Source organism: Fundulus heteroclitus, chromosome 20 (genome assembly GCF_011125445.2).
Source record: "Fundulus heteroclitus isolate FHET01 chromosome 20, MU-UCD_Fhet_4.1, whole genome shotgun sequence".
Taxonomy (NCBI): Eukaryota; Metazoa; Chordata; class Actinopteri; order Cyprinodontiformes; family Fundulidae; genus Fundulus; species Fundulus heteroclitus.
This window is the reverse complement of record NC_046380.1, coordinates 43,055,397-43,073,020: the sequence shown is the minus strand read 5'-3', so window position 1 is coordinate 43,073,020 and position 17,624 is coordinate 43,055,397. Positions and strand designations below refer to the sequence as shown.

The 17,624-nt window shown below is 42.2% G+C and overlaps 1 protein-coding gene across 2 annotated transcripts in view; it reads left to right on the top strand.

Annotated features, from left to right (window-relative positions):
* The window catches only part of LOC105920400 (calcium-dependent secretion activator 1), a 710,204-nt gene that overhangs the window by 319,054 nt on the left and 373,526 nt on the right, over positions 1–17,624 (top strand). For both annotated transcript variants that reach the window (XM_036151653.1, XM_036151654.1), the window contains exon 13: positions 314–501. In XM_036151653.1, coding sequence (XP_036007546.1) covers positions 314–501 — 188 coding nt within the window. The remainder of the gene's footprint in view (positions 1–313; positions 502–17,624) is intronic.

Genomic DNA, 17,624 nt, shown 5'->3' with positions numbered 1-17,624 from the left:
TAACACTTTAAGAAAATAAGTTGTATGTTTGCCATCTTCATATTCTCACTCCATCATTTCAGAATTTTAATTTATATTGTTTAATCTGGCTGAGCTTCTTTTAAACAGTACTTCAAAAAAACATTAGCTCTACTTAGTTTAATATCATAATTTATTTCAAAAAATGCTAAAATGTTTTCTCTTAAATTTTTTTTCATTTTACATTTGGATGGGGATTTATCACATTGTGGTTTTCTAAAACAGTACCCTAGGATTTGCAGGTCTGCTTACCCTTTCAGAGGTCAAAAAGAAGGCTTGTGTGTGTTTCCCACAGGGTTGGTTCAGCCCAGGCCAGGTGTTTGTCTTGGATGAATATTGTGCTCGCTATGGCGTCAGAGGCTGCCACCGGCACTTATGCTACCTTAGTGATCTGCTTGAGAGGGCAGAGAATGGAGCTATGATTGACCCCACACTGCTTCACTACAGCTATGCCTTCTGTGCCTCCCACGTACATGGAAACAGGTAAAGATCAAACTGCCTGCAAGTAAGATCATTAATTTACTGGAGAAATGAATGAGTGGTATCAGTTTTTAAAATGTTTAAGGCACTTGGCCTCAACCTAAACATTGTGGTGTAAAAAGCATATTAAAAACTTAGACAGCAGAGCTCAAGTTTTTGCTGTAGTATATGTAAATGGCTTTTGCATGACTTAATGTCTATGAGGATTGAATAATAAAATGCAATAAAGAAGTGTATGAAAAGAGTTGCAAATTTATGTCTGTCTTGGAAGAATTTTACACCCCATGAATTTTTTCACATTCTGTCACCTTAAAGCGGGGGTCGGCATCCCACGGCTCTAGAGTCGCATGCGGCTCTTTAGCGCCCCCCTTGTAGCTCCCTGGAGCTTTTTTAAAAATATATGAAAATGGAAAAAGATGAGAGGGAAAATATATTTTCCATTTTAGCGTAATTTTTGTTGCAGGGAAAACCCTGAGACAAACATTCTCAATGTTTTCCAATTATGTAAAATGTAGAATACATTTACATTACATTTCAAAATATCTGTCAACGGAGACTTGCGTCATAAGCTGTGGCACTCGTTTTTTGCAGCTCGGCGTAGCGACAGGCGGGTCGCAGTTAATAATAATTGAATAATAATAATTGAACTTTATTGATCTCACTGTGAAGTCAAATGAGGAGGAGAAAAAAAATGCACTGTGTTTCACACAAACTTAAAAGAGGGACGGACAACAAGGAAGAGAATGCAGAAGAGAAAGCAAGCCAGACAAAGATGACGGAAGTTTGGGGGACTCTTGTGATCAGAGATCCTGGTCAATTTGTGCAGAAGAGGACAAATCTGTAGACGAGCAGAGAGGCAGCCGGTAAGACAAGCTGTAATGTCTTTGAAATCAGACTGCAAGGTTACCCATGTTCCTCCAGCAGGGCCTCCAGATTTGCCAGCCCATTAACAACAACACCTGAACTGAAGAGGTGGATTGTGTTGGAGAAGTTTGGCATTGATTGATTGATTGATTGATTTTATGATTGAACTGATTGTTGTGTTGTTGAATAGTGGATTTGGATGTTAAGTTTAACTATTAATGAACTTAGTATCATGTGAGAAATAATTACAACTGGAAACTATATTTATCAAATGAATATTTATGACTAATATTGAAAATTAGATATTTGTATATTTAAATGTAATTGTGTAATTGTAAATATTTATTCGAAATGTATTTTAAAGTTAAAGAACTTAAGTTTAGTTACTTGTTCATTTAACTGATTTCTTTGTGGGTTTGATTCACAGTGGTTTGCTTTGTATCTATATAGTTTACCATTTCCTTTGTAGTTTAAGTGGAATTAATTTAAGTAAATTAACTTATGGATTAGTAATTGTTTATTTTTCTTCTTTTGGGCTTGTTTAAAGGTTTTTACCTGCTTCTGGACCAATTTTGCACATGTCCTGACATTCACCAAATAAATGGAGGATAAAAGAAGGAAAACTGTGCGGTCCTTTGAGTAAAAACCCTGTTGATAAAAGTCTGCATGAATTTATCCATCCCTTTTCAAGTGGGGAAGCTGCACAGATTAAAAAAGAACTTGACACTCACAATGGAGAAATTCACTTCTGCATCTCAACCCATCCCCTTGGGGAGCAGTGGGCTGCCACTGTGTGGCGCCTGGGGAGCAAGTGGGGGTTAAGGGTCTTGCTCAGGGACCCAGAATGGCAGCTTGTGGGAGTTGAACTCAAAACCTCTGGGACCGAAGCTCTGTGCTCTGACCACTAGGCCACCACTCCCCCAGTTGTAAACAAATTGGTGGGTGTGTGATGAGCCATGGATCCCAAAGGGAAAAGGAGAAAGATAGCTGAGTAATCAACAGTTCTTTGACCGAATCATTTGCTTTCATTGGCGATATCATAGTAAATTGGGCAAAAGACTGGTGATGGACTGGTGACCAGAATTCCCTCTAAGCTGTGCGCGTGCACCATCGCGCACGGAATCTGGGTTCAGCACGCACAGCAAATCTATGCTACGCAGAAAATAACATCCAAGCTGAACTTGATAATAAACCAAGTTGTTTGATACTATTTTGCAACTCTTGTGAGACGGTGTTCCTAGGCCCGCTCTGTGAGTGGCAGGTGCTGATCGAAGCACACCGCTGATTGATGGGTGGGGCAGACGCCTTTGGGCAGGTTGCGGTGTGCGTCTTTGTTCTGGACTCCGTTAAAGGAAAAAAATACCAATCTACCCCGAGTAGAAAGCTGCTGCTCTGAGTTGTTCTTCCACCCTCTGTCATACACAGGTTTTTGGTTTCAGAACAGGTGATATCAGCCAGGTAACTAAACTCAGTGTCCAACCAACCATGACTTAAGCGCCAGCACAAGCATGAAAGAAGCCCTGATAAATGGAACGCAGATAATGTGCTTCACCATAACAACGACAGGAAATAAGCCTTAAAGTGTGCATTTCCAATGGGTGGAATTGGAATATTTTAATGATGGCATGTGGAGAATATTTAACCATAGGAAATAATGCTGTTGCTGCTGAAAAAGCGAGTTGGCTTGATATGAGAGTTATTTAATGGAGAATTAAACATGTTTTCTTCCACTTCACTAATTCAACACAAAAGGGGGAAAAGGGGAGGGCACATTGATTACTAAAAGCATTGAAAGGACATGGCAATCAATCTTGATGAAGTTTAATCAGGTATGGTTAAGTTCTAAGTTTTCCTATGTTTAAAGATACTCAACTAAATCATTAATTGGCTATATTCAACATTAATATTGGGATGGTGTGAGTTATTGAATAACTGACATGTTCATCTTTTTGCAAGCGTTGGTCACCCATTCTTCTAAGAATTAGTTGACATTAATTGTCTTGTAATTAATTAATTTGTTTCAACCTCACTTTATATTAATCATATAGGCTATATGTATATTTCCAGCTGAAGTAAAGGTAGTGCTATTTAAGTGGAGAAATGTACACTAGCCCTAACAGTGTTGGGAGGGAGGGGGTGGATGTGAATGGAAACTAAAATATATGAATAGAACAGTAGAAATGGAAGTGCCAAAATTTTACACAGAATAAATTATTGCTTTCATTCTGTAAAGATCTGTTATTAATCTTGTGGGTCTCTGACTATGGAACACCTTTAATCTATAACTGAGTGCAACAGTAACATTCCTGACAGCGCGACATACAGCTGCCTCTAAAAAAAATTCTTGCGTCTCCTATGTTATTAAAAAGCTGTCGTTGGTATATAAAAAAAGGAGCAGCACAAAGAAATTGTTCAGAACTGAGAGCGTTCCCTCATTGTGTTAGAAAAACGATGTGCAGCTGAGAATATTGAAATAAATCATCTGACAACCCCAAAGTGCTTTACACTGGTCAATCATTCACCCATTCACACCCTGACGAGGGCGAGCTATGTTAGTAGCCACAGCTTCCCTGGAGAGGCTGCACAACACCAGATGCTTGAGCTAAATCTCACTGCAGAAAATGTAAATAATTTTATGGAAATAAGAGTGGGACTCTGAAAGATGTGCACATCTCTCACTTTTTCCTTAGTATGACCCCTACTCTGAAATAAAAATAAGCTATACAGCTCTTTAAGAAAATACAAGAATTTTGTCTTTTTCATGTAATCGGGTTAAATCAGTTTTATCTAAACTAAATAACCTAAAAGAAATTATTGCTGTAACTTGATTCATTTATTAAACCATGTAGCTTGATATAACCTTAGGTTTTGGACAGGTGTAATGTACCCTCAGTGTGCTCGTGTGATGTTGCTCACAGAGGTCAAGTGAATGCTCAGGGAGTTTGTGTTTGCTCAGACACGTGAAAAATTAGGGGGAACATTGCTGTCGACCTGTCCAGGGTGAACCCCGCCTCTCGCCCATTGACAGCTGGAGATTGGCAACGGCACCCCTCAGGACCCCACAAGGGATAGACATGTTTGAAAATGGATGGATGGATGGACTGGGCCATTTCGTCTGGAAACAGATACAACACCTTACGGGCGCAGCAATGATGAAGTGCTTGAACTCGCAAGGCTGATAATACAGCGATATGATTGGCTGAGCAGCAAAACTCAAATCATGTGACCTCTTGGACTGGAGCGCAACAGTTTATATATTATATTGGCTATAACGTACTAATATGCAAGTGAAAACATGTGAACACTGGTGTTTTGAGATCATTGCTATCTGTAGCAACTGATCCAAGTGGAAAAAAGTTGCCCCCTGACAGTTCATACAAAAAGTCACCCTACAGATTCTGACCCACGGCCTAATTTGCACAAAACCAAAGAGAAGAGGATAATGCACAGAAATTAAGCTAAAACTCTATTGTTTTATTTTATATATGTTACCTTTTTAAAGAGCTTCTGTTTTATGGCCCTTTGTTGCCAAAATAAGGGGCGCGGGGGGGGGGGGGGGGGGTGGTGGTGGTTATTGTGTTAGTAAGCATTAAAGATAACTGCACTTTATTTTCATGGGGAAGTCTGAAGTTGTAGGACGCCTATTGTGCATGTTTCATTGTTGTTTTTTCGAATCTGCAAAATAAAAATTACATAATAAAAGAATTTCTTCATTATTAATCAACGCAATGAAATATAATATGTTAATATTGTTATAGAAGTTCAATTTAAAGCCTCATGATAGAGCAGTATAGTCAAGTTGTGCTTTATTCTCTCCAGGATGTCCTGCAGGGAAAATAAAAATTAAACATGAATGCTCATTATGTATTCATAGCCTACTTAGCCATTTGATAGTAGGCTAACAGAGCTAATAAAGACAAAGCCCATGTTGCCTTTATTATAAGGCTTATATCAAACTTTTAATTTTTTGTGGCTCCAGACAGATCTGTTTTTTGTTGTTTTTTTTTTGGTCCAATATGGCTCTTTAAACATTTTGGGTTGCTGACCCCTGCCTTAAAGCCTCAAAGTTCTATGTATTCTATTAAGATATTCTAAGGTAGATAAGCACAAAGTAGCACACAATTATTAAGAGGAAGGGAAATAATGTATGCTTTTCATACTTTATTTACAAATACCTGAACGGTGTATGTTGCATTTGTGCTCAGGTCCCCTGAATAGTTTGGGAGAAGCTTAATCAGATTGGATGAGTTGACCAAACAATAATTTCACTTGTTTTGTCAACATGCAGGATTATTGTGTTGTTCTTATATCAATCCTTTAGTTGTTACATAGCTTCCCATTAGTGTTGCCTTTGGTTGTTGGTTATTGTTGTTCTGCATTAGGCCCACTTTGTTTGTATTATGTGAATAATTAAGTGTTGTTTGAGTAGATCTACACCTCGGTCATGGTAGACAATGAGCTCACAATTCAACCTGTAGGGTATCTTTGGCTCATGATGACGGGATTTATTTTACAGAGGCACAAACCGAGGCCTTTCTGAGAAGCAAAATGTGCCAAGGTGAATAGACCTTGTCTAAAGTTTTTCAACAACCGAAAAACAGAAGCAGATAAAACGTGGGAGGGATTTTTATGGCAGTGTATCATTTTATCAAGCTCTCAGAGAACTTCATCACAATGGAAATTGTTGTTTTTAGAGGGCATAGCTTCCATAGTAGCAACTTTGAAGCATTATGATAAAATGACCTGGATACAAAACAAATCTTAGAAGTATTTGTTAAATGTCTCCACAGTTTCTGGAAAGCTTAGGAGAATTTCCACAAAATACAACATACTGATACATTTCAAACCTAAGAACACTCTTAAGACAAAAACTGTTTCATCCCAAAGACAGAACACCTAGACCACAGCTGAGTATACAGTGGACCACATACAGCGTTGTGTATGTGGTCTACTGCAGCGAGGACTGCTCAGACTCCTACATTGGAGAAACAAAAAACAACTACATAAACAACACAAACATCTACATAGACAAGGGGAGGACTGCAGTTCCTACTCCCTGGTGTGTACGGGAGCTCGGTCCTCCCACACATTCCAGAGAGATTATAGAAGCAGTCTTTTCATGATTCAGGTGATCAAGTACTCCACTCTCACACCAAGCAATAGCCTCTAATGACCCAGGAGGATGGGCCTCTATACGCCTAAAAACAACAGCGCTCCAACTACTGGTTGCTCAAGTGTGAGCCCCCGGAAATGACAAAGACTCCTAGTTAATCAGAATCAGAATTTTAATAATCCCAGAGGAAAATTAATGTTTCACTACATAAACATAATGTGACAGCCTGCATCAGTTCAGGATGTGACAGACTGCAGTTCCCATGATGCAATGTGGTCAAAATGGCCACCAACTCCCATCATGCAACACGGCCCAATGGCCATCGACCGTAGCAACAAGAAAACGTTTCTATGGGAAAGGTATTTAACCCGATCGCACACTGCGATCTTTCTTCTTTTTGGCACCCCGCCATCCCGAGAAGACACCACAGCTGTTTCACTTCATGGGATTCAACCCCCACACGGCACGTGCTTGATAATTCTTCGCTGGACCGAAGATTTTCGAAGCAAACTCCATCCCTACTCAGATGTGCAGGAGGTCGACTTAAAAAGTACTTTTTGAACTCACTTCGATCGAAGACTGAGAGCTGTTATCTCCCGGTGAGCGTGAAAGGGACCACACTTTCGTTTTGGCCAAAAAAAGCACCCAAATAGCCCAGAGACTTTGGGGGTCCCCTTTCGGACCTGCGTTCGCCGAAATCCTCCTGGACGCCTGCGGATTTGGAGCTGGGACATCCCCTGAGACAGCACAAGTAAACGGGACTTTCCCCGTCTATTTCTCTTTTCACCCATAAGGTGATACATTTTGGGCCTGGGCAGTATTATTAGGATTTAGTTTAATGCTTAATTACTCCAAGACGGAGTTTGTTTAACTGCTAGATATTTTCTGATGTATATGCATGCATTTTGTAAGTGATTTTGGCTGTGTTGATTTGTGGTTAATAAGTGACTCCGCCGCGGGTCGCTTTTTTTCATTCTTTTCCCCGTTTCTCTCTTTCCTGTCCTCTTATCAGTGAGTTAAATCTCTTTGTTAAACCTCAGTTTGCAGTCTCCCCTTGAATTTCTCATTCAGGCCGCCCTCTTAATCAAGGTACCACCCCGCATTGGCGTAAGCACTGGTTACATCATTAAGACCTCCCCTTTACGCATCACGCAAGGTTGCAGGTCATGTATCGTCATATTCGCCATCTTGGGAAGGTGCAGTGTAGCTAAGCTGTAACTAGCTTGTTGACAACATGGAGGGCCCATCCAGTTTCTCAGACCTGTCTCTGTCTTTCTATGCTGCTACGTCAAATGCCGACGTCTTGAATGTGATGTTTAAACAACTGTGAGTTGAACTAAGATTTGCTATCTCTCATTTTAATCCATTTTTGACTTGTTTATTTTCATAGATTTTCGCATGTTCATTTTAGTAGTAAGTAGAGTTCCCAAGGTTGTTGAATTAGAATAATTACTGTAAAAGGGAATTGCTTTGGTTTTATGGTTTTTCAGAATACAGTTTAAGTTAACATCCGACATAAATACAGAGACATTATCATTGGATTGGTGATAAGGAGTAAGGGTTTAAACTCTAATTGCAGTTATAATTTGAGTTATCAACGCTGCTGGATAAATCTCATCAGCCAGAAACCGATCAGACCTCCTGTTCCAGCATAAATGAGTCCATAACAGCTAATTAATAAATGCATTAGTGTTATAAATCAATACAAGCTTATAGCCTGGTATCACCACCATTTGAGACATATTTTGTTATAGCTACTACTTAAGTTTGAATGACCTATTATTAAAATTATAATATCAAATTATACTTAATAATAATAATCATATTCAAACGGCTTCTTGCATAACACATACATCACAAACATTTCAGGGAGAGACGATTTACTGAGGCCATGTTTACAAGGACACTGCTTACACGGTGCCCATAGGGCGCTGCCATTGAATCTGTGGAAAGATAGTAGCCACGATAGGTAATGAGAGGGAAAAAAAGACAGATATATCACACCCTATCCTCTCACAGTACATTGTGACACATATAGCGAAAGGTAAACATTGGAGACTAGTCGTGTGTAAGTTCATATGTTTTTTTTGTGGGCATCAGTTATGAATGTGAGTTTGGGTGAAAGTTTTTTATATTTCCACGAAACACTCTCCAGAGGCCATTGTCCTTGATGTTAAGTGTTGAAACTTTCAGAAAAACTTAGGGAAAGTCAGATTGCCTCCCATTTAAGCCTCTTTGCTGTTATGATGACCCAGGAAACTGAGAATTTGCACAAACTGTGGTTTCACTACCGACTTTTCGACTGAATGAAAATCTCTTTAAATCTAGGTCTGTGATATTTAGGAATAGCTTTGGGTGTAACATTTTTTAGTGTTTATTTGATCACATTTCATCACATTTCTGTTTCACAGCTGTAGTTAGTGATTAACTTTTTGTTGCAGCAGACAGAACTTTGAAATGTGCAACATTCAAATCAGATAGTATTTTTGTCAGACATCAGGAGAATGTGCTGTATTGAGCGTTATTGTTTATATGAATACGGGATTTTCATCATATCAGGCAAACATTCTCGGTATGTTGAAATAATCACATATGAAAGCATTTATCCATCTATATTTGATACCCGCTTATCCATGCAGGCACAGGTGCTTATGTCCAGCGGTCAATGGGTGAAGTCAGGGTACACCCTGAACAGGTCGCCAGTCTGTTCGTATGATGCCAAAAGTGAATTTAAGTGCGATTTTCTGTTGTAACCTACTAACTGAACAATGAGGTAATGGCACTCTTCTTTCACTTTTTAACAAAAGTTGAAACATGCTTTTTTTCATGACTAAATTGCTGGAAATTAGATGAATCGATCTACTGTTCCTGCAAATTGCAAACTCCTGACACAGGGACTACAATTTCTGTCGGGGACTTGGTCACAAATCTGACAAGTTTGTGGTGTGAACCCGAAATTAGCCAGCACTGAGTACATAAAGAAATTTTTATTGAAAAAGTTGAATGCTGATAGACCATGAGTGGCAGGCAGAACCAGACTGACCAGGAGTAGCAGGGGTGAAGAATTTGAGCCAGAGATTAAGGCAGGAGTTGACTAGATGCAGGTAGAACCAGCACTGAATTCTAACAGGACAAGTACAGACACAAGTCCATTGTCTGAGGCCAGGAGAATATAATTAGTGACCATCACCAGAGCGGTTTCAGTGCTATGATGAGCTCTGAAGCCTGACTGAAACTCTTCAAATAGGTCATTACTTGTAAATGTTCACATACTTGATAAGCAACTACTTTCTCAAGAATTTTAGATAGGATTAAGATTATCTATAGGTCTGTAATTCATTAAGTCATCTTGATCAAAAGAGGGTTTCATAAATAAAGGTTTAATAACAGTTACTTTAAAAGCCTGTGGTATATGATCCATTTACTAAAGAGAAATTAATCATGTCTAAAATGGGGGCATTAATCAAAGGAAATACTTCCTTGAATAACTTGGTTGGGATCAGTGTTCCCTCTAAGCTGCTCACGTGCGCAATCGCGCACGGCATCTGGCTTCAGCGCGCACAGCAAATCTATGCTGCGAGGTAAATAAAATCCAATATGAACTGTAAACAAAATAATAATGAACCATATTATTTTTTAACCATTTAGCAATTCTGCTGAGATGGTGTTCCGCGCTCCTGTGTTGTGAGCGCCAGGTGTTGATCGGAGCGCACCGTTGATTGACGGTTGAAGAAGACGACTTTAGGCATGTTGCGGTATGCGTCTCTGTCAGCCAATGATATGTTGCTGTTCATGCCTATACATATGCTGCCAATCACTTTCATGAGCAGAACTTTAGGCGTATGTGCCGCTTTTTTGCAAACAATTTGGTGCTAACAGACAGTTTATTGCAAAGACAATTTACAGTGTACCCCAATTATATTTTTTATTTTTGACTCGTTATGTATGTGTGTGACTGTGGAAACATCCGGTCAGCAGGGGGCGCTGCGTCTATCAGATATCCGCAGCTGGAGCATGCAGTTGTGAGACGAGTAAGACGTCAGACAGTGTGATCGCAGATGAGATGTAGCAAAAGTGAACTGATGTTGCTATTCATGTTTTCACAGGGAAGAGAAAAAGTAAAATTCATAAGGTACAGATATGTAAAGATGACACATGATGTGGGCGAACACTGGGTAACATATTGCCGTGCGACGTTAGGTTGGTCTCAACAGGTTGAGCGAGATGCTAACATTAGCACGCGGCTAATAGTTTAGTGTATAACCGGAGCTAACCGGCAGTTGTTCAGCTCGCGGTAGCGTGATGTTAGCATACGGTGAGTCAGTTCATGGGCTAAGTAGTAGACTGTTACTAGTCCTATCGTAGATGTAAAACTAATGTTGTTATCTCGTCGTAGCGCAGGAGTGGGACACGGCGCGCTACTTCCGGTCGGATGTCATGGCTGACGACAGGACCTGTCAGAGTGATTGTTTGTGGTTATAAATAATATGCAAAAAAAAAAATAACAAGTTAACTCATTACAGCACTGAGATGTATTCTTGAACCTGTTCAGGTGGAAATTGTTGATTTCTACATTTCATTCAAATATTGTTCATAAATTCATGCATCATTTCATTAAAATTCAACCTATGTGCATCTGAAAATAAAGGGAATTAATATTGTGGTTAAAAATGATAAATATTGATGTTAATAGCGTTCATTTAACTGATGTCTTTCGAACACGACCAGAGTTTAATGTGTCAGGACTGGTATGTTTTATATGATTGGCTTTAATCAGATATCCGCAGCTGTTTTCACAGAAAATAAATAAAAATTAAATATGCTGCACAGTGAAGACCCCTTCTTCTTCCACGTGTAACATATTTTTGGCGAGCCAGCCAGGAGGATAGGGCGCCACTGGATTTCAAGACCATCAGCTCCCCTTCCTCTACCCAAGAGACGAGTCTTCTTCTTCATTTAGTGGAGAAATGGAGGAAGTCCAGCTTCTGGGAGACTGATTAAGAGCCCAAAGAGACGGCCCTGAACTTCGTGTTCCGTGCAATGGAGATAAAGGAGAAGTTATTGTGGAAAGCTGAGAAGGAGGATGCTGAGGAACATTACAGCCGAGCCACCATCCAGCGGAAGTTTCTCAGGTCCATTGAAACAGGGCTATTGAGTGACGCTGTTAAGTTTAACATCCTACCTCACCTCAATAATGTAAGAATTACAGACGAAGAACTCATAGAGTGAACGAAGCATCAAAGCTGGAAAATGATTGACAGGAAAAACTAAAGAGGTTTACTGCTGCTAAAGGCTCCAAGGTGCTTGAACTCAACTCTGATGTTCGAACTGACTCTATTCTGTCCAAGAGTGCGCCTACATCCAAAGAATCCAACACAACAGATGATCGAAGAGTTGCGCGCTGAAATGAAACAGATGTTGTCCGCCACTTTGGAAGCTCGCCTTCATCTTCCTGCGGAGAAACAGCGGAACAGAGGTTGTCAAAAATGCAGAAATGAGGGGGTAGGTGAAAATTGTTCACACTGCTTTAAGTGTGGGCCACTTCTCCCGTGGTTGCCAGGCCCAGAGACCGTTGCAGGGAAACAGGCCGGGATCACCAGTAGTCCAGGATCGAGAGTCCCAAAGTCAGCAGAGACATGTCTACTCTTCTCCGCCAGAGACAGTGCGCAAAGATATAGAAGCGGCAGTGAACACAATCCAGTACCTCCCCACTGAACACCAATCACAGCTAGTGGGACTGGTTGGAAGAAGGTGCATTGTCAACTGCTATATGGACGACCACCGCGTAAAAGTGTTGTGGGACAGTGCTCAGTCCTGCATCATCAATGATTCCTGGCGTGAGCAGCATTTGCCCCACACTGTTATCAGGCCTGTCACGGAACTACTAGATGATGACACCCTGACAGTTCTGGCAGCCAATGATACCCCGATCCCCTATGTTGGCTGGGTTGAGGTCAGCTTTCAGCTTGAAGCCGACCGAAACAAATTGCAAGTTCCGATCCTGGTATCCAGCTACCCAGCAGTTGCCAGTGACCCCATGGTGGGTTATAACGTCATTGGAGCTGTAATTAATGGGAAGGAGGCAAACACAAGAAAAGAGCAAAGACATCTGGCTCAACAAGTAAGTAAAGCATTCTCCATTACTGACTGTGGTCAGGTTAGTACAAGGTGGCTCCGAGCCAGCTACTGGGGTGGCCTGCACTGGTGGAAAAATAGTGATCCTGCCAGCGAATCAAATGTCCACCATCTATGTTTGAGCCCATGTGAATGCACAAGCGCAAGGACGCGACATGCTGTTCACGCCGGACGTGCTACATCCCCCACCTGAAGGTGTGTCCCTCATTGAGGTGCTGGTACGTATTCCCCAAAGGAGAGTTGCGTATATTCCAGTCCCCATGACCAACACCACTGACCACAACGTCTACCTGGACCAACACAAGATTATTGGACATTTGGAAACAGTAAAGACAGTGTATTCAGTAGGCTCTCAGGCAAGCGAGAACGAGCAAAAAGAGACGCTGAGCCAGACACCACCAGAGAATGCCAGGGGGGAGAGGCCAAAGGAATAGGATCCACCAGTGGACCTCAGCCATCTTCCCGAGGCACAACAGAAAGTCACCAAGGCAATGCTAAGGGAGGAGTGCGAAGCCTTTGCATACAACAGTGATGATATAGGCTGTATTCCATCTTTGAAGATGCACATCACACTTTATGACACTAATCCAGTACAGAAGACTTACATGTCAGTCCCAAGACCCCTTCATAAGGAAGTGAAGGACTTGTTGAACTGGGGCTGGGTCACACCTTCGCGGTCTCCATATTCATCACCCGTGGTGTGTGTCCGCAAGAAAGATGGTACCCTCCGCCTCTGTTGTGAATACAGAGAACTGAATGGTAAGTCAGTGCCCGACCGCCACCCGATCCCAAGAATACAGGACATGCTCGACACGCTCGGCGGAAGCTCATGGTTCTCTGTTCTGGACCAAGGGAAAGCGTACCACCAGGGCTTCCTGGATGAAGAGAGTCGGCCTTTAACCACATTCATCACGCCATGGGGGCTGTACGAATGGGTATGCAACCCCTTTGGTCTGAGCTCCGCCCCTGCTGAGTTCCAACGAAGCATGGAGAATTGTTTAACAGGCCTGAGAGACACAATTTGTCTCCCGTATCTGGATGATAATCTGGTGCACAGTGGCAGTTTCAATGACCATCTAGAACATGTTTGCCTTGTTCTCCAGCGCTACAAGGAACACAGGGTTAAATTGACACCCAAGAAGGGTGAGCTCTTCAAATGGAAAGTGAGGTTCCTGGGAAAGATGGTGACAGGGGAGAGCTACACAATGGACCCCGCAGAGGTTGCACCTGTGATGGCTCTGAAGAAGCGGACAATTGCAACGGTGGGTGACCTGCGCCAGATGCTAAGGTTCCTGTCCTATTACCGATCCTTCATCCCTAGTTTTGCCTGCAAGGCCAAGCCATTGTATAACCTCCTTGCTCCACCCAAGTTAGAACAACATGCCCCGAAACACTGACTGAGAAACCAATAAAGGGTAAGAAAGGTCATTTACCCTCTCGCACACCAATCCAGTGGACCGCAGAGCACCAGGAAGTACTGAATCAGCTGGTCGAGGCCCTCACGAAACCCCCCATCCTGGGGTATTCTGATTTTGACCAGCCCTTCGCACTTCACTGTGATGCCTCACAAGATGGATTGGGCGCACTGTTGTATCAATGCCAACAGGGGAAGATGAGAGTCATCGCATACGGCTCACGCAGCCTCAGGCAGTCAGAGAAGAGGTACCACTCAGGGAAACTAGAGTTTCTAGCTCTGAAGTGGGCTATCTGCGAGCGCTTCAGGGATTACCTGTATCATGCCAAGTCATTTGTTGTCTATACAGACAACAATCTTCTGACATATGTGCGCACAACGGCAAGACTCAATGCCGCAGGACAGATGGGTGGCGGAGCTGGCCGACTATCACTTCACTATACGGTATCGCCCAGGAAAGAACAACAATGATGCAGACGGACTGTCGAGGATGCCACTCAGTATGGAAGACTACATAAACAGCTGCACGCAAGGTGAGTGGAGAGACTGTTGGTGCGCTCATACAGAATGTACAAGTTGAGAAAGAGAATCCATGCCGGGGTGTTGGAGTCATCCAGACCTGTGCTTTGAGTCTGGTAAAGGATTGTAGCAGCAGGACTGGCCGGCCTCTAACTCCATCACAGATCCGTGAGGCTCAAAGAAAGGATGAAATACTGGCACGAGTTATCTGGTACAAGAGCCAAGGACACAGACAAAGCAGAGCGGTGATTAAGAAAGAACATCCAGCAGTCACTACCTTGCTAAAACAGTGGCTAAAAATCAGCTTGTGCGATGATGGCATCCTGCGCCGTAGGACCCTCCGATGAGAACAGCTGGTCACCCCTAAGTCCTACCACCCGTTAATCTTTAAAGAATTACACCAAGACATGGGTCACCCGGGGGTCGAAAGGACTCTGGACCTAGTCCGAGAGAGGTTTTACTGGCCACAGATGTACAAGGATGTGGAGCATTTTGTGAGTGCGTCAAGAAAAAGAAACCACACAGGCAGACCCGTGCACCTTTGACCCCGATCCTGACCACATATCCATTTGAGCTAGTTTCAATCGACTTCCTCCACCTGGACAAGTGCAAACATGGCTATGAGTACATTCTTGTGGTTATGGATCATTTCACAAGGTTTGCGCAGGCCTATGCAACAAAGAACAAGTCGGCAAAGACTGTGGCTGATAAGCTCTTCAACGATTTCCCTTTGAAGTTTGGTTTCCCTGTCAAGCTGCACCATGACATGGGTGGAGAGTTCGAAAACAGGTTGTTGTCAAGGACTCTCTGGCATCCAGGGCTCACACACCACACCATATCACCCTCAGGGGAATGGACAGGTGGAGAGATTCAACCGAACTCTGCTCTTCATGTTCCCACAGATCTGGGAAATATGGAAATTTGAATAATTGGAAGGAGCTGACTCATTTATATTAACGTAGTCCTCTTGTAGCCAGTTTCTATTATGGCAAAATGACCCAGCTGTGGAGCATTCGCTAATCAAGGGAAAGCTAAAAATAAATGCGGTACATTTAAAATGGAATGGCTGTTGGAGCATGTACAAATAGAAGAACGAGAGGTGAAACTTTTTCTTTTTCAAGTGAGAACAGACTGCGCTGCAAAGTATGCTGTGAAGCTAAAATAGCAAGCGAGTTTTCAGAGGGAAAAGTGTGGACTGAGTGGAAGTTGGACTACCTTAAACGTCACATTCAGCATAAAATTCATTTGAATGCTGTTGGAATTATACAAAGATTCAAAATGGGAATGGAGATCAGCACATCATTGCAGGAGAGCTCAAAAGATAAAGAAAAAAGGAATGAGCTGTCACAAAAAATGAAATCTCACCCTGAGCAAGTTAAACTTCTTATTGATGACATTCTACTCGCCATCAAAATAAATGCATCAATGCTATCAGTGCAGCAAATACATGATCACATGGCAAAGTATGTAAGTATACCAGAAAGCTGGCGAAGCAAAAATTATTCCTTTGAATTTGTGAACTCGATCAATGAGATAAATTAACTATAATAAAACTATGCACAGTGTTAAAAATACACCCTGGCATACTCTAATATTAGATGAGAATACAGACATAACGGTGCATAAAATGCTAGTCTTGTATATCAAATACAGGGAGGGAAATGATGTCAACTATAAAACTGTGTTTGGTGGCATCATCCAGCTAACAGCAGGCACTGCTGCTGATATTGTGCAGGCAATCACCCAGTTCTACTCCAACCATGGAATGGACTTGCAAAAGATGGTGATGCTGGCATATGATGGTGCTTCAGTAATGCTGGGAAAGCACAATGGAGTTGCAGCATTATTAAAAAGACATATACCACACCTAACACTGCATGAAAAGTGAGATTTTCGTCCCCGTAAACTACCGCAGATCTCCCTGATTTTCGGCAGTTAACGACAATTTGCAACCCGCGCTTGTCGCCGTTTGTCAGTGCCACAAATTGTCGGAACCGGACTATGACGTATGTGGAGAGTAGTGATGGGTCCGGCAACACCGATGCGTCGGCGCATGTGTCGGTCTCATAGAGCGAAACCCGTGTCGATGTGTGTATTGCTACGGAAAAGTCACGTGACCGATACAGGAACTGTTTCGGTCACGTGACCAATACAGCACCTGTTTCGAACTGACTGACGCGCCAAACTGTTTCTGTTCCCTCTAAGCTGCACGCGTGTGCATTCGCGCACAGCAGCGCGCACAGCAGAGCTATGCTGCGCAGTAAAGAAAATCCAAGCTGAACTGTAAACAAAATAACGGTTAATAATGGTTAATTTTTAACTATTTTGCAACTTTGGTGTGATGGTGTACCACAGCCAGGTGCTGATCGGAGCGCACCACTGATGGATGGGTTCTGCCACGCTTTTTTGGTTGGGCGGGTTGCGCTGTGCGTCTTTGTTCTGAGCGTCGTTTCTGAAAAAAACGACTGATCTACACTGAGTAGAAAGTTGCTACTCTGAGTAGTTTTTCCTCCCTTTGTCATACTCAGCATGTCCGATTTCAGAACAGATGATATCAGTCAGGTAACTAAACACAGCGCCCGATCAACCATTTGTAAAAAAAAATAAAAAAGCCAGTCCACAAGCATCCTCCTTCACATTATTTATTGACTGTATCTAAAAAAAATCAAATATATGTTTAATTCAAATGAAAATATAAAATAATACAATGCAACATACAATGATTTAAATTGTATTGTGTATACTTGGTCATCAAATCAGTGTCAGTTAACTCTGTCAACCAGGTTGCCTGTAGTGATTTTTAAGGTCCAGCAGGTGTCAGTATTCAGTGACACAGTATCGGCACAGTATCGGCACAGAGTTGCAATGTGTCGAAACGTTTCATGACGCCTCATCGACCCATCACTAGTGGAGAGCGATCAGCTGTACTAATGGCCCTAATTAGCATATGAATGCAGCGAACCCGCGCGGCTGGCCAGGTCTGGCTTGAATAACCTACTCAGTATTGGCTGAAACCACTATTTTCAAACAAGTAAAATCGCTTGTGATTGGCAGCAAAACCACACGTGGCCAGGCCAGGCT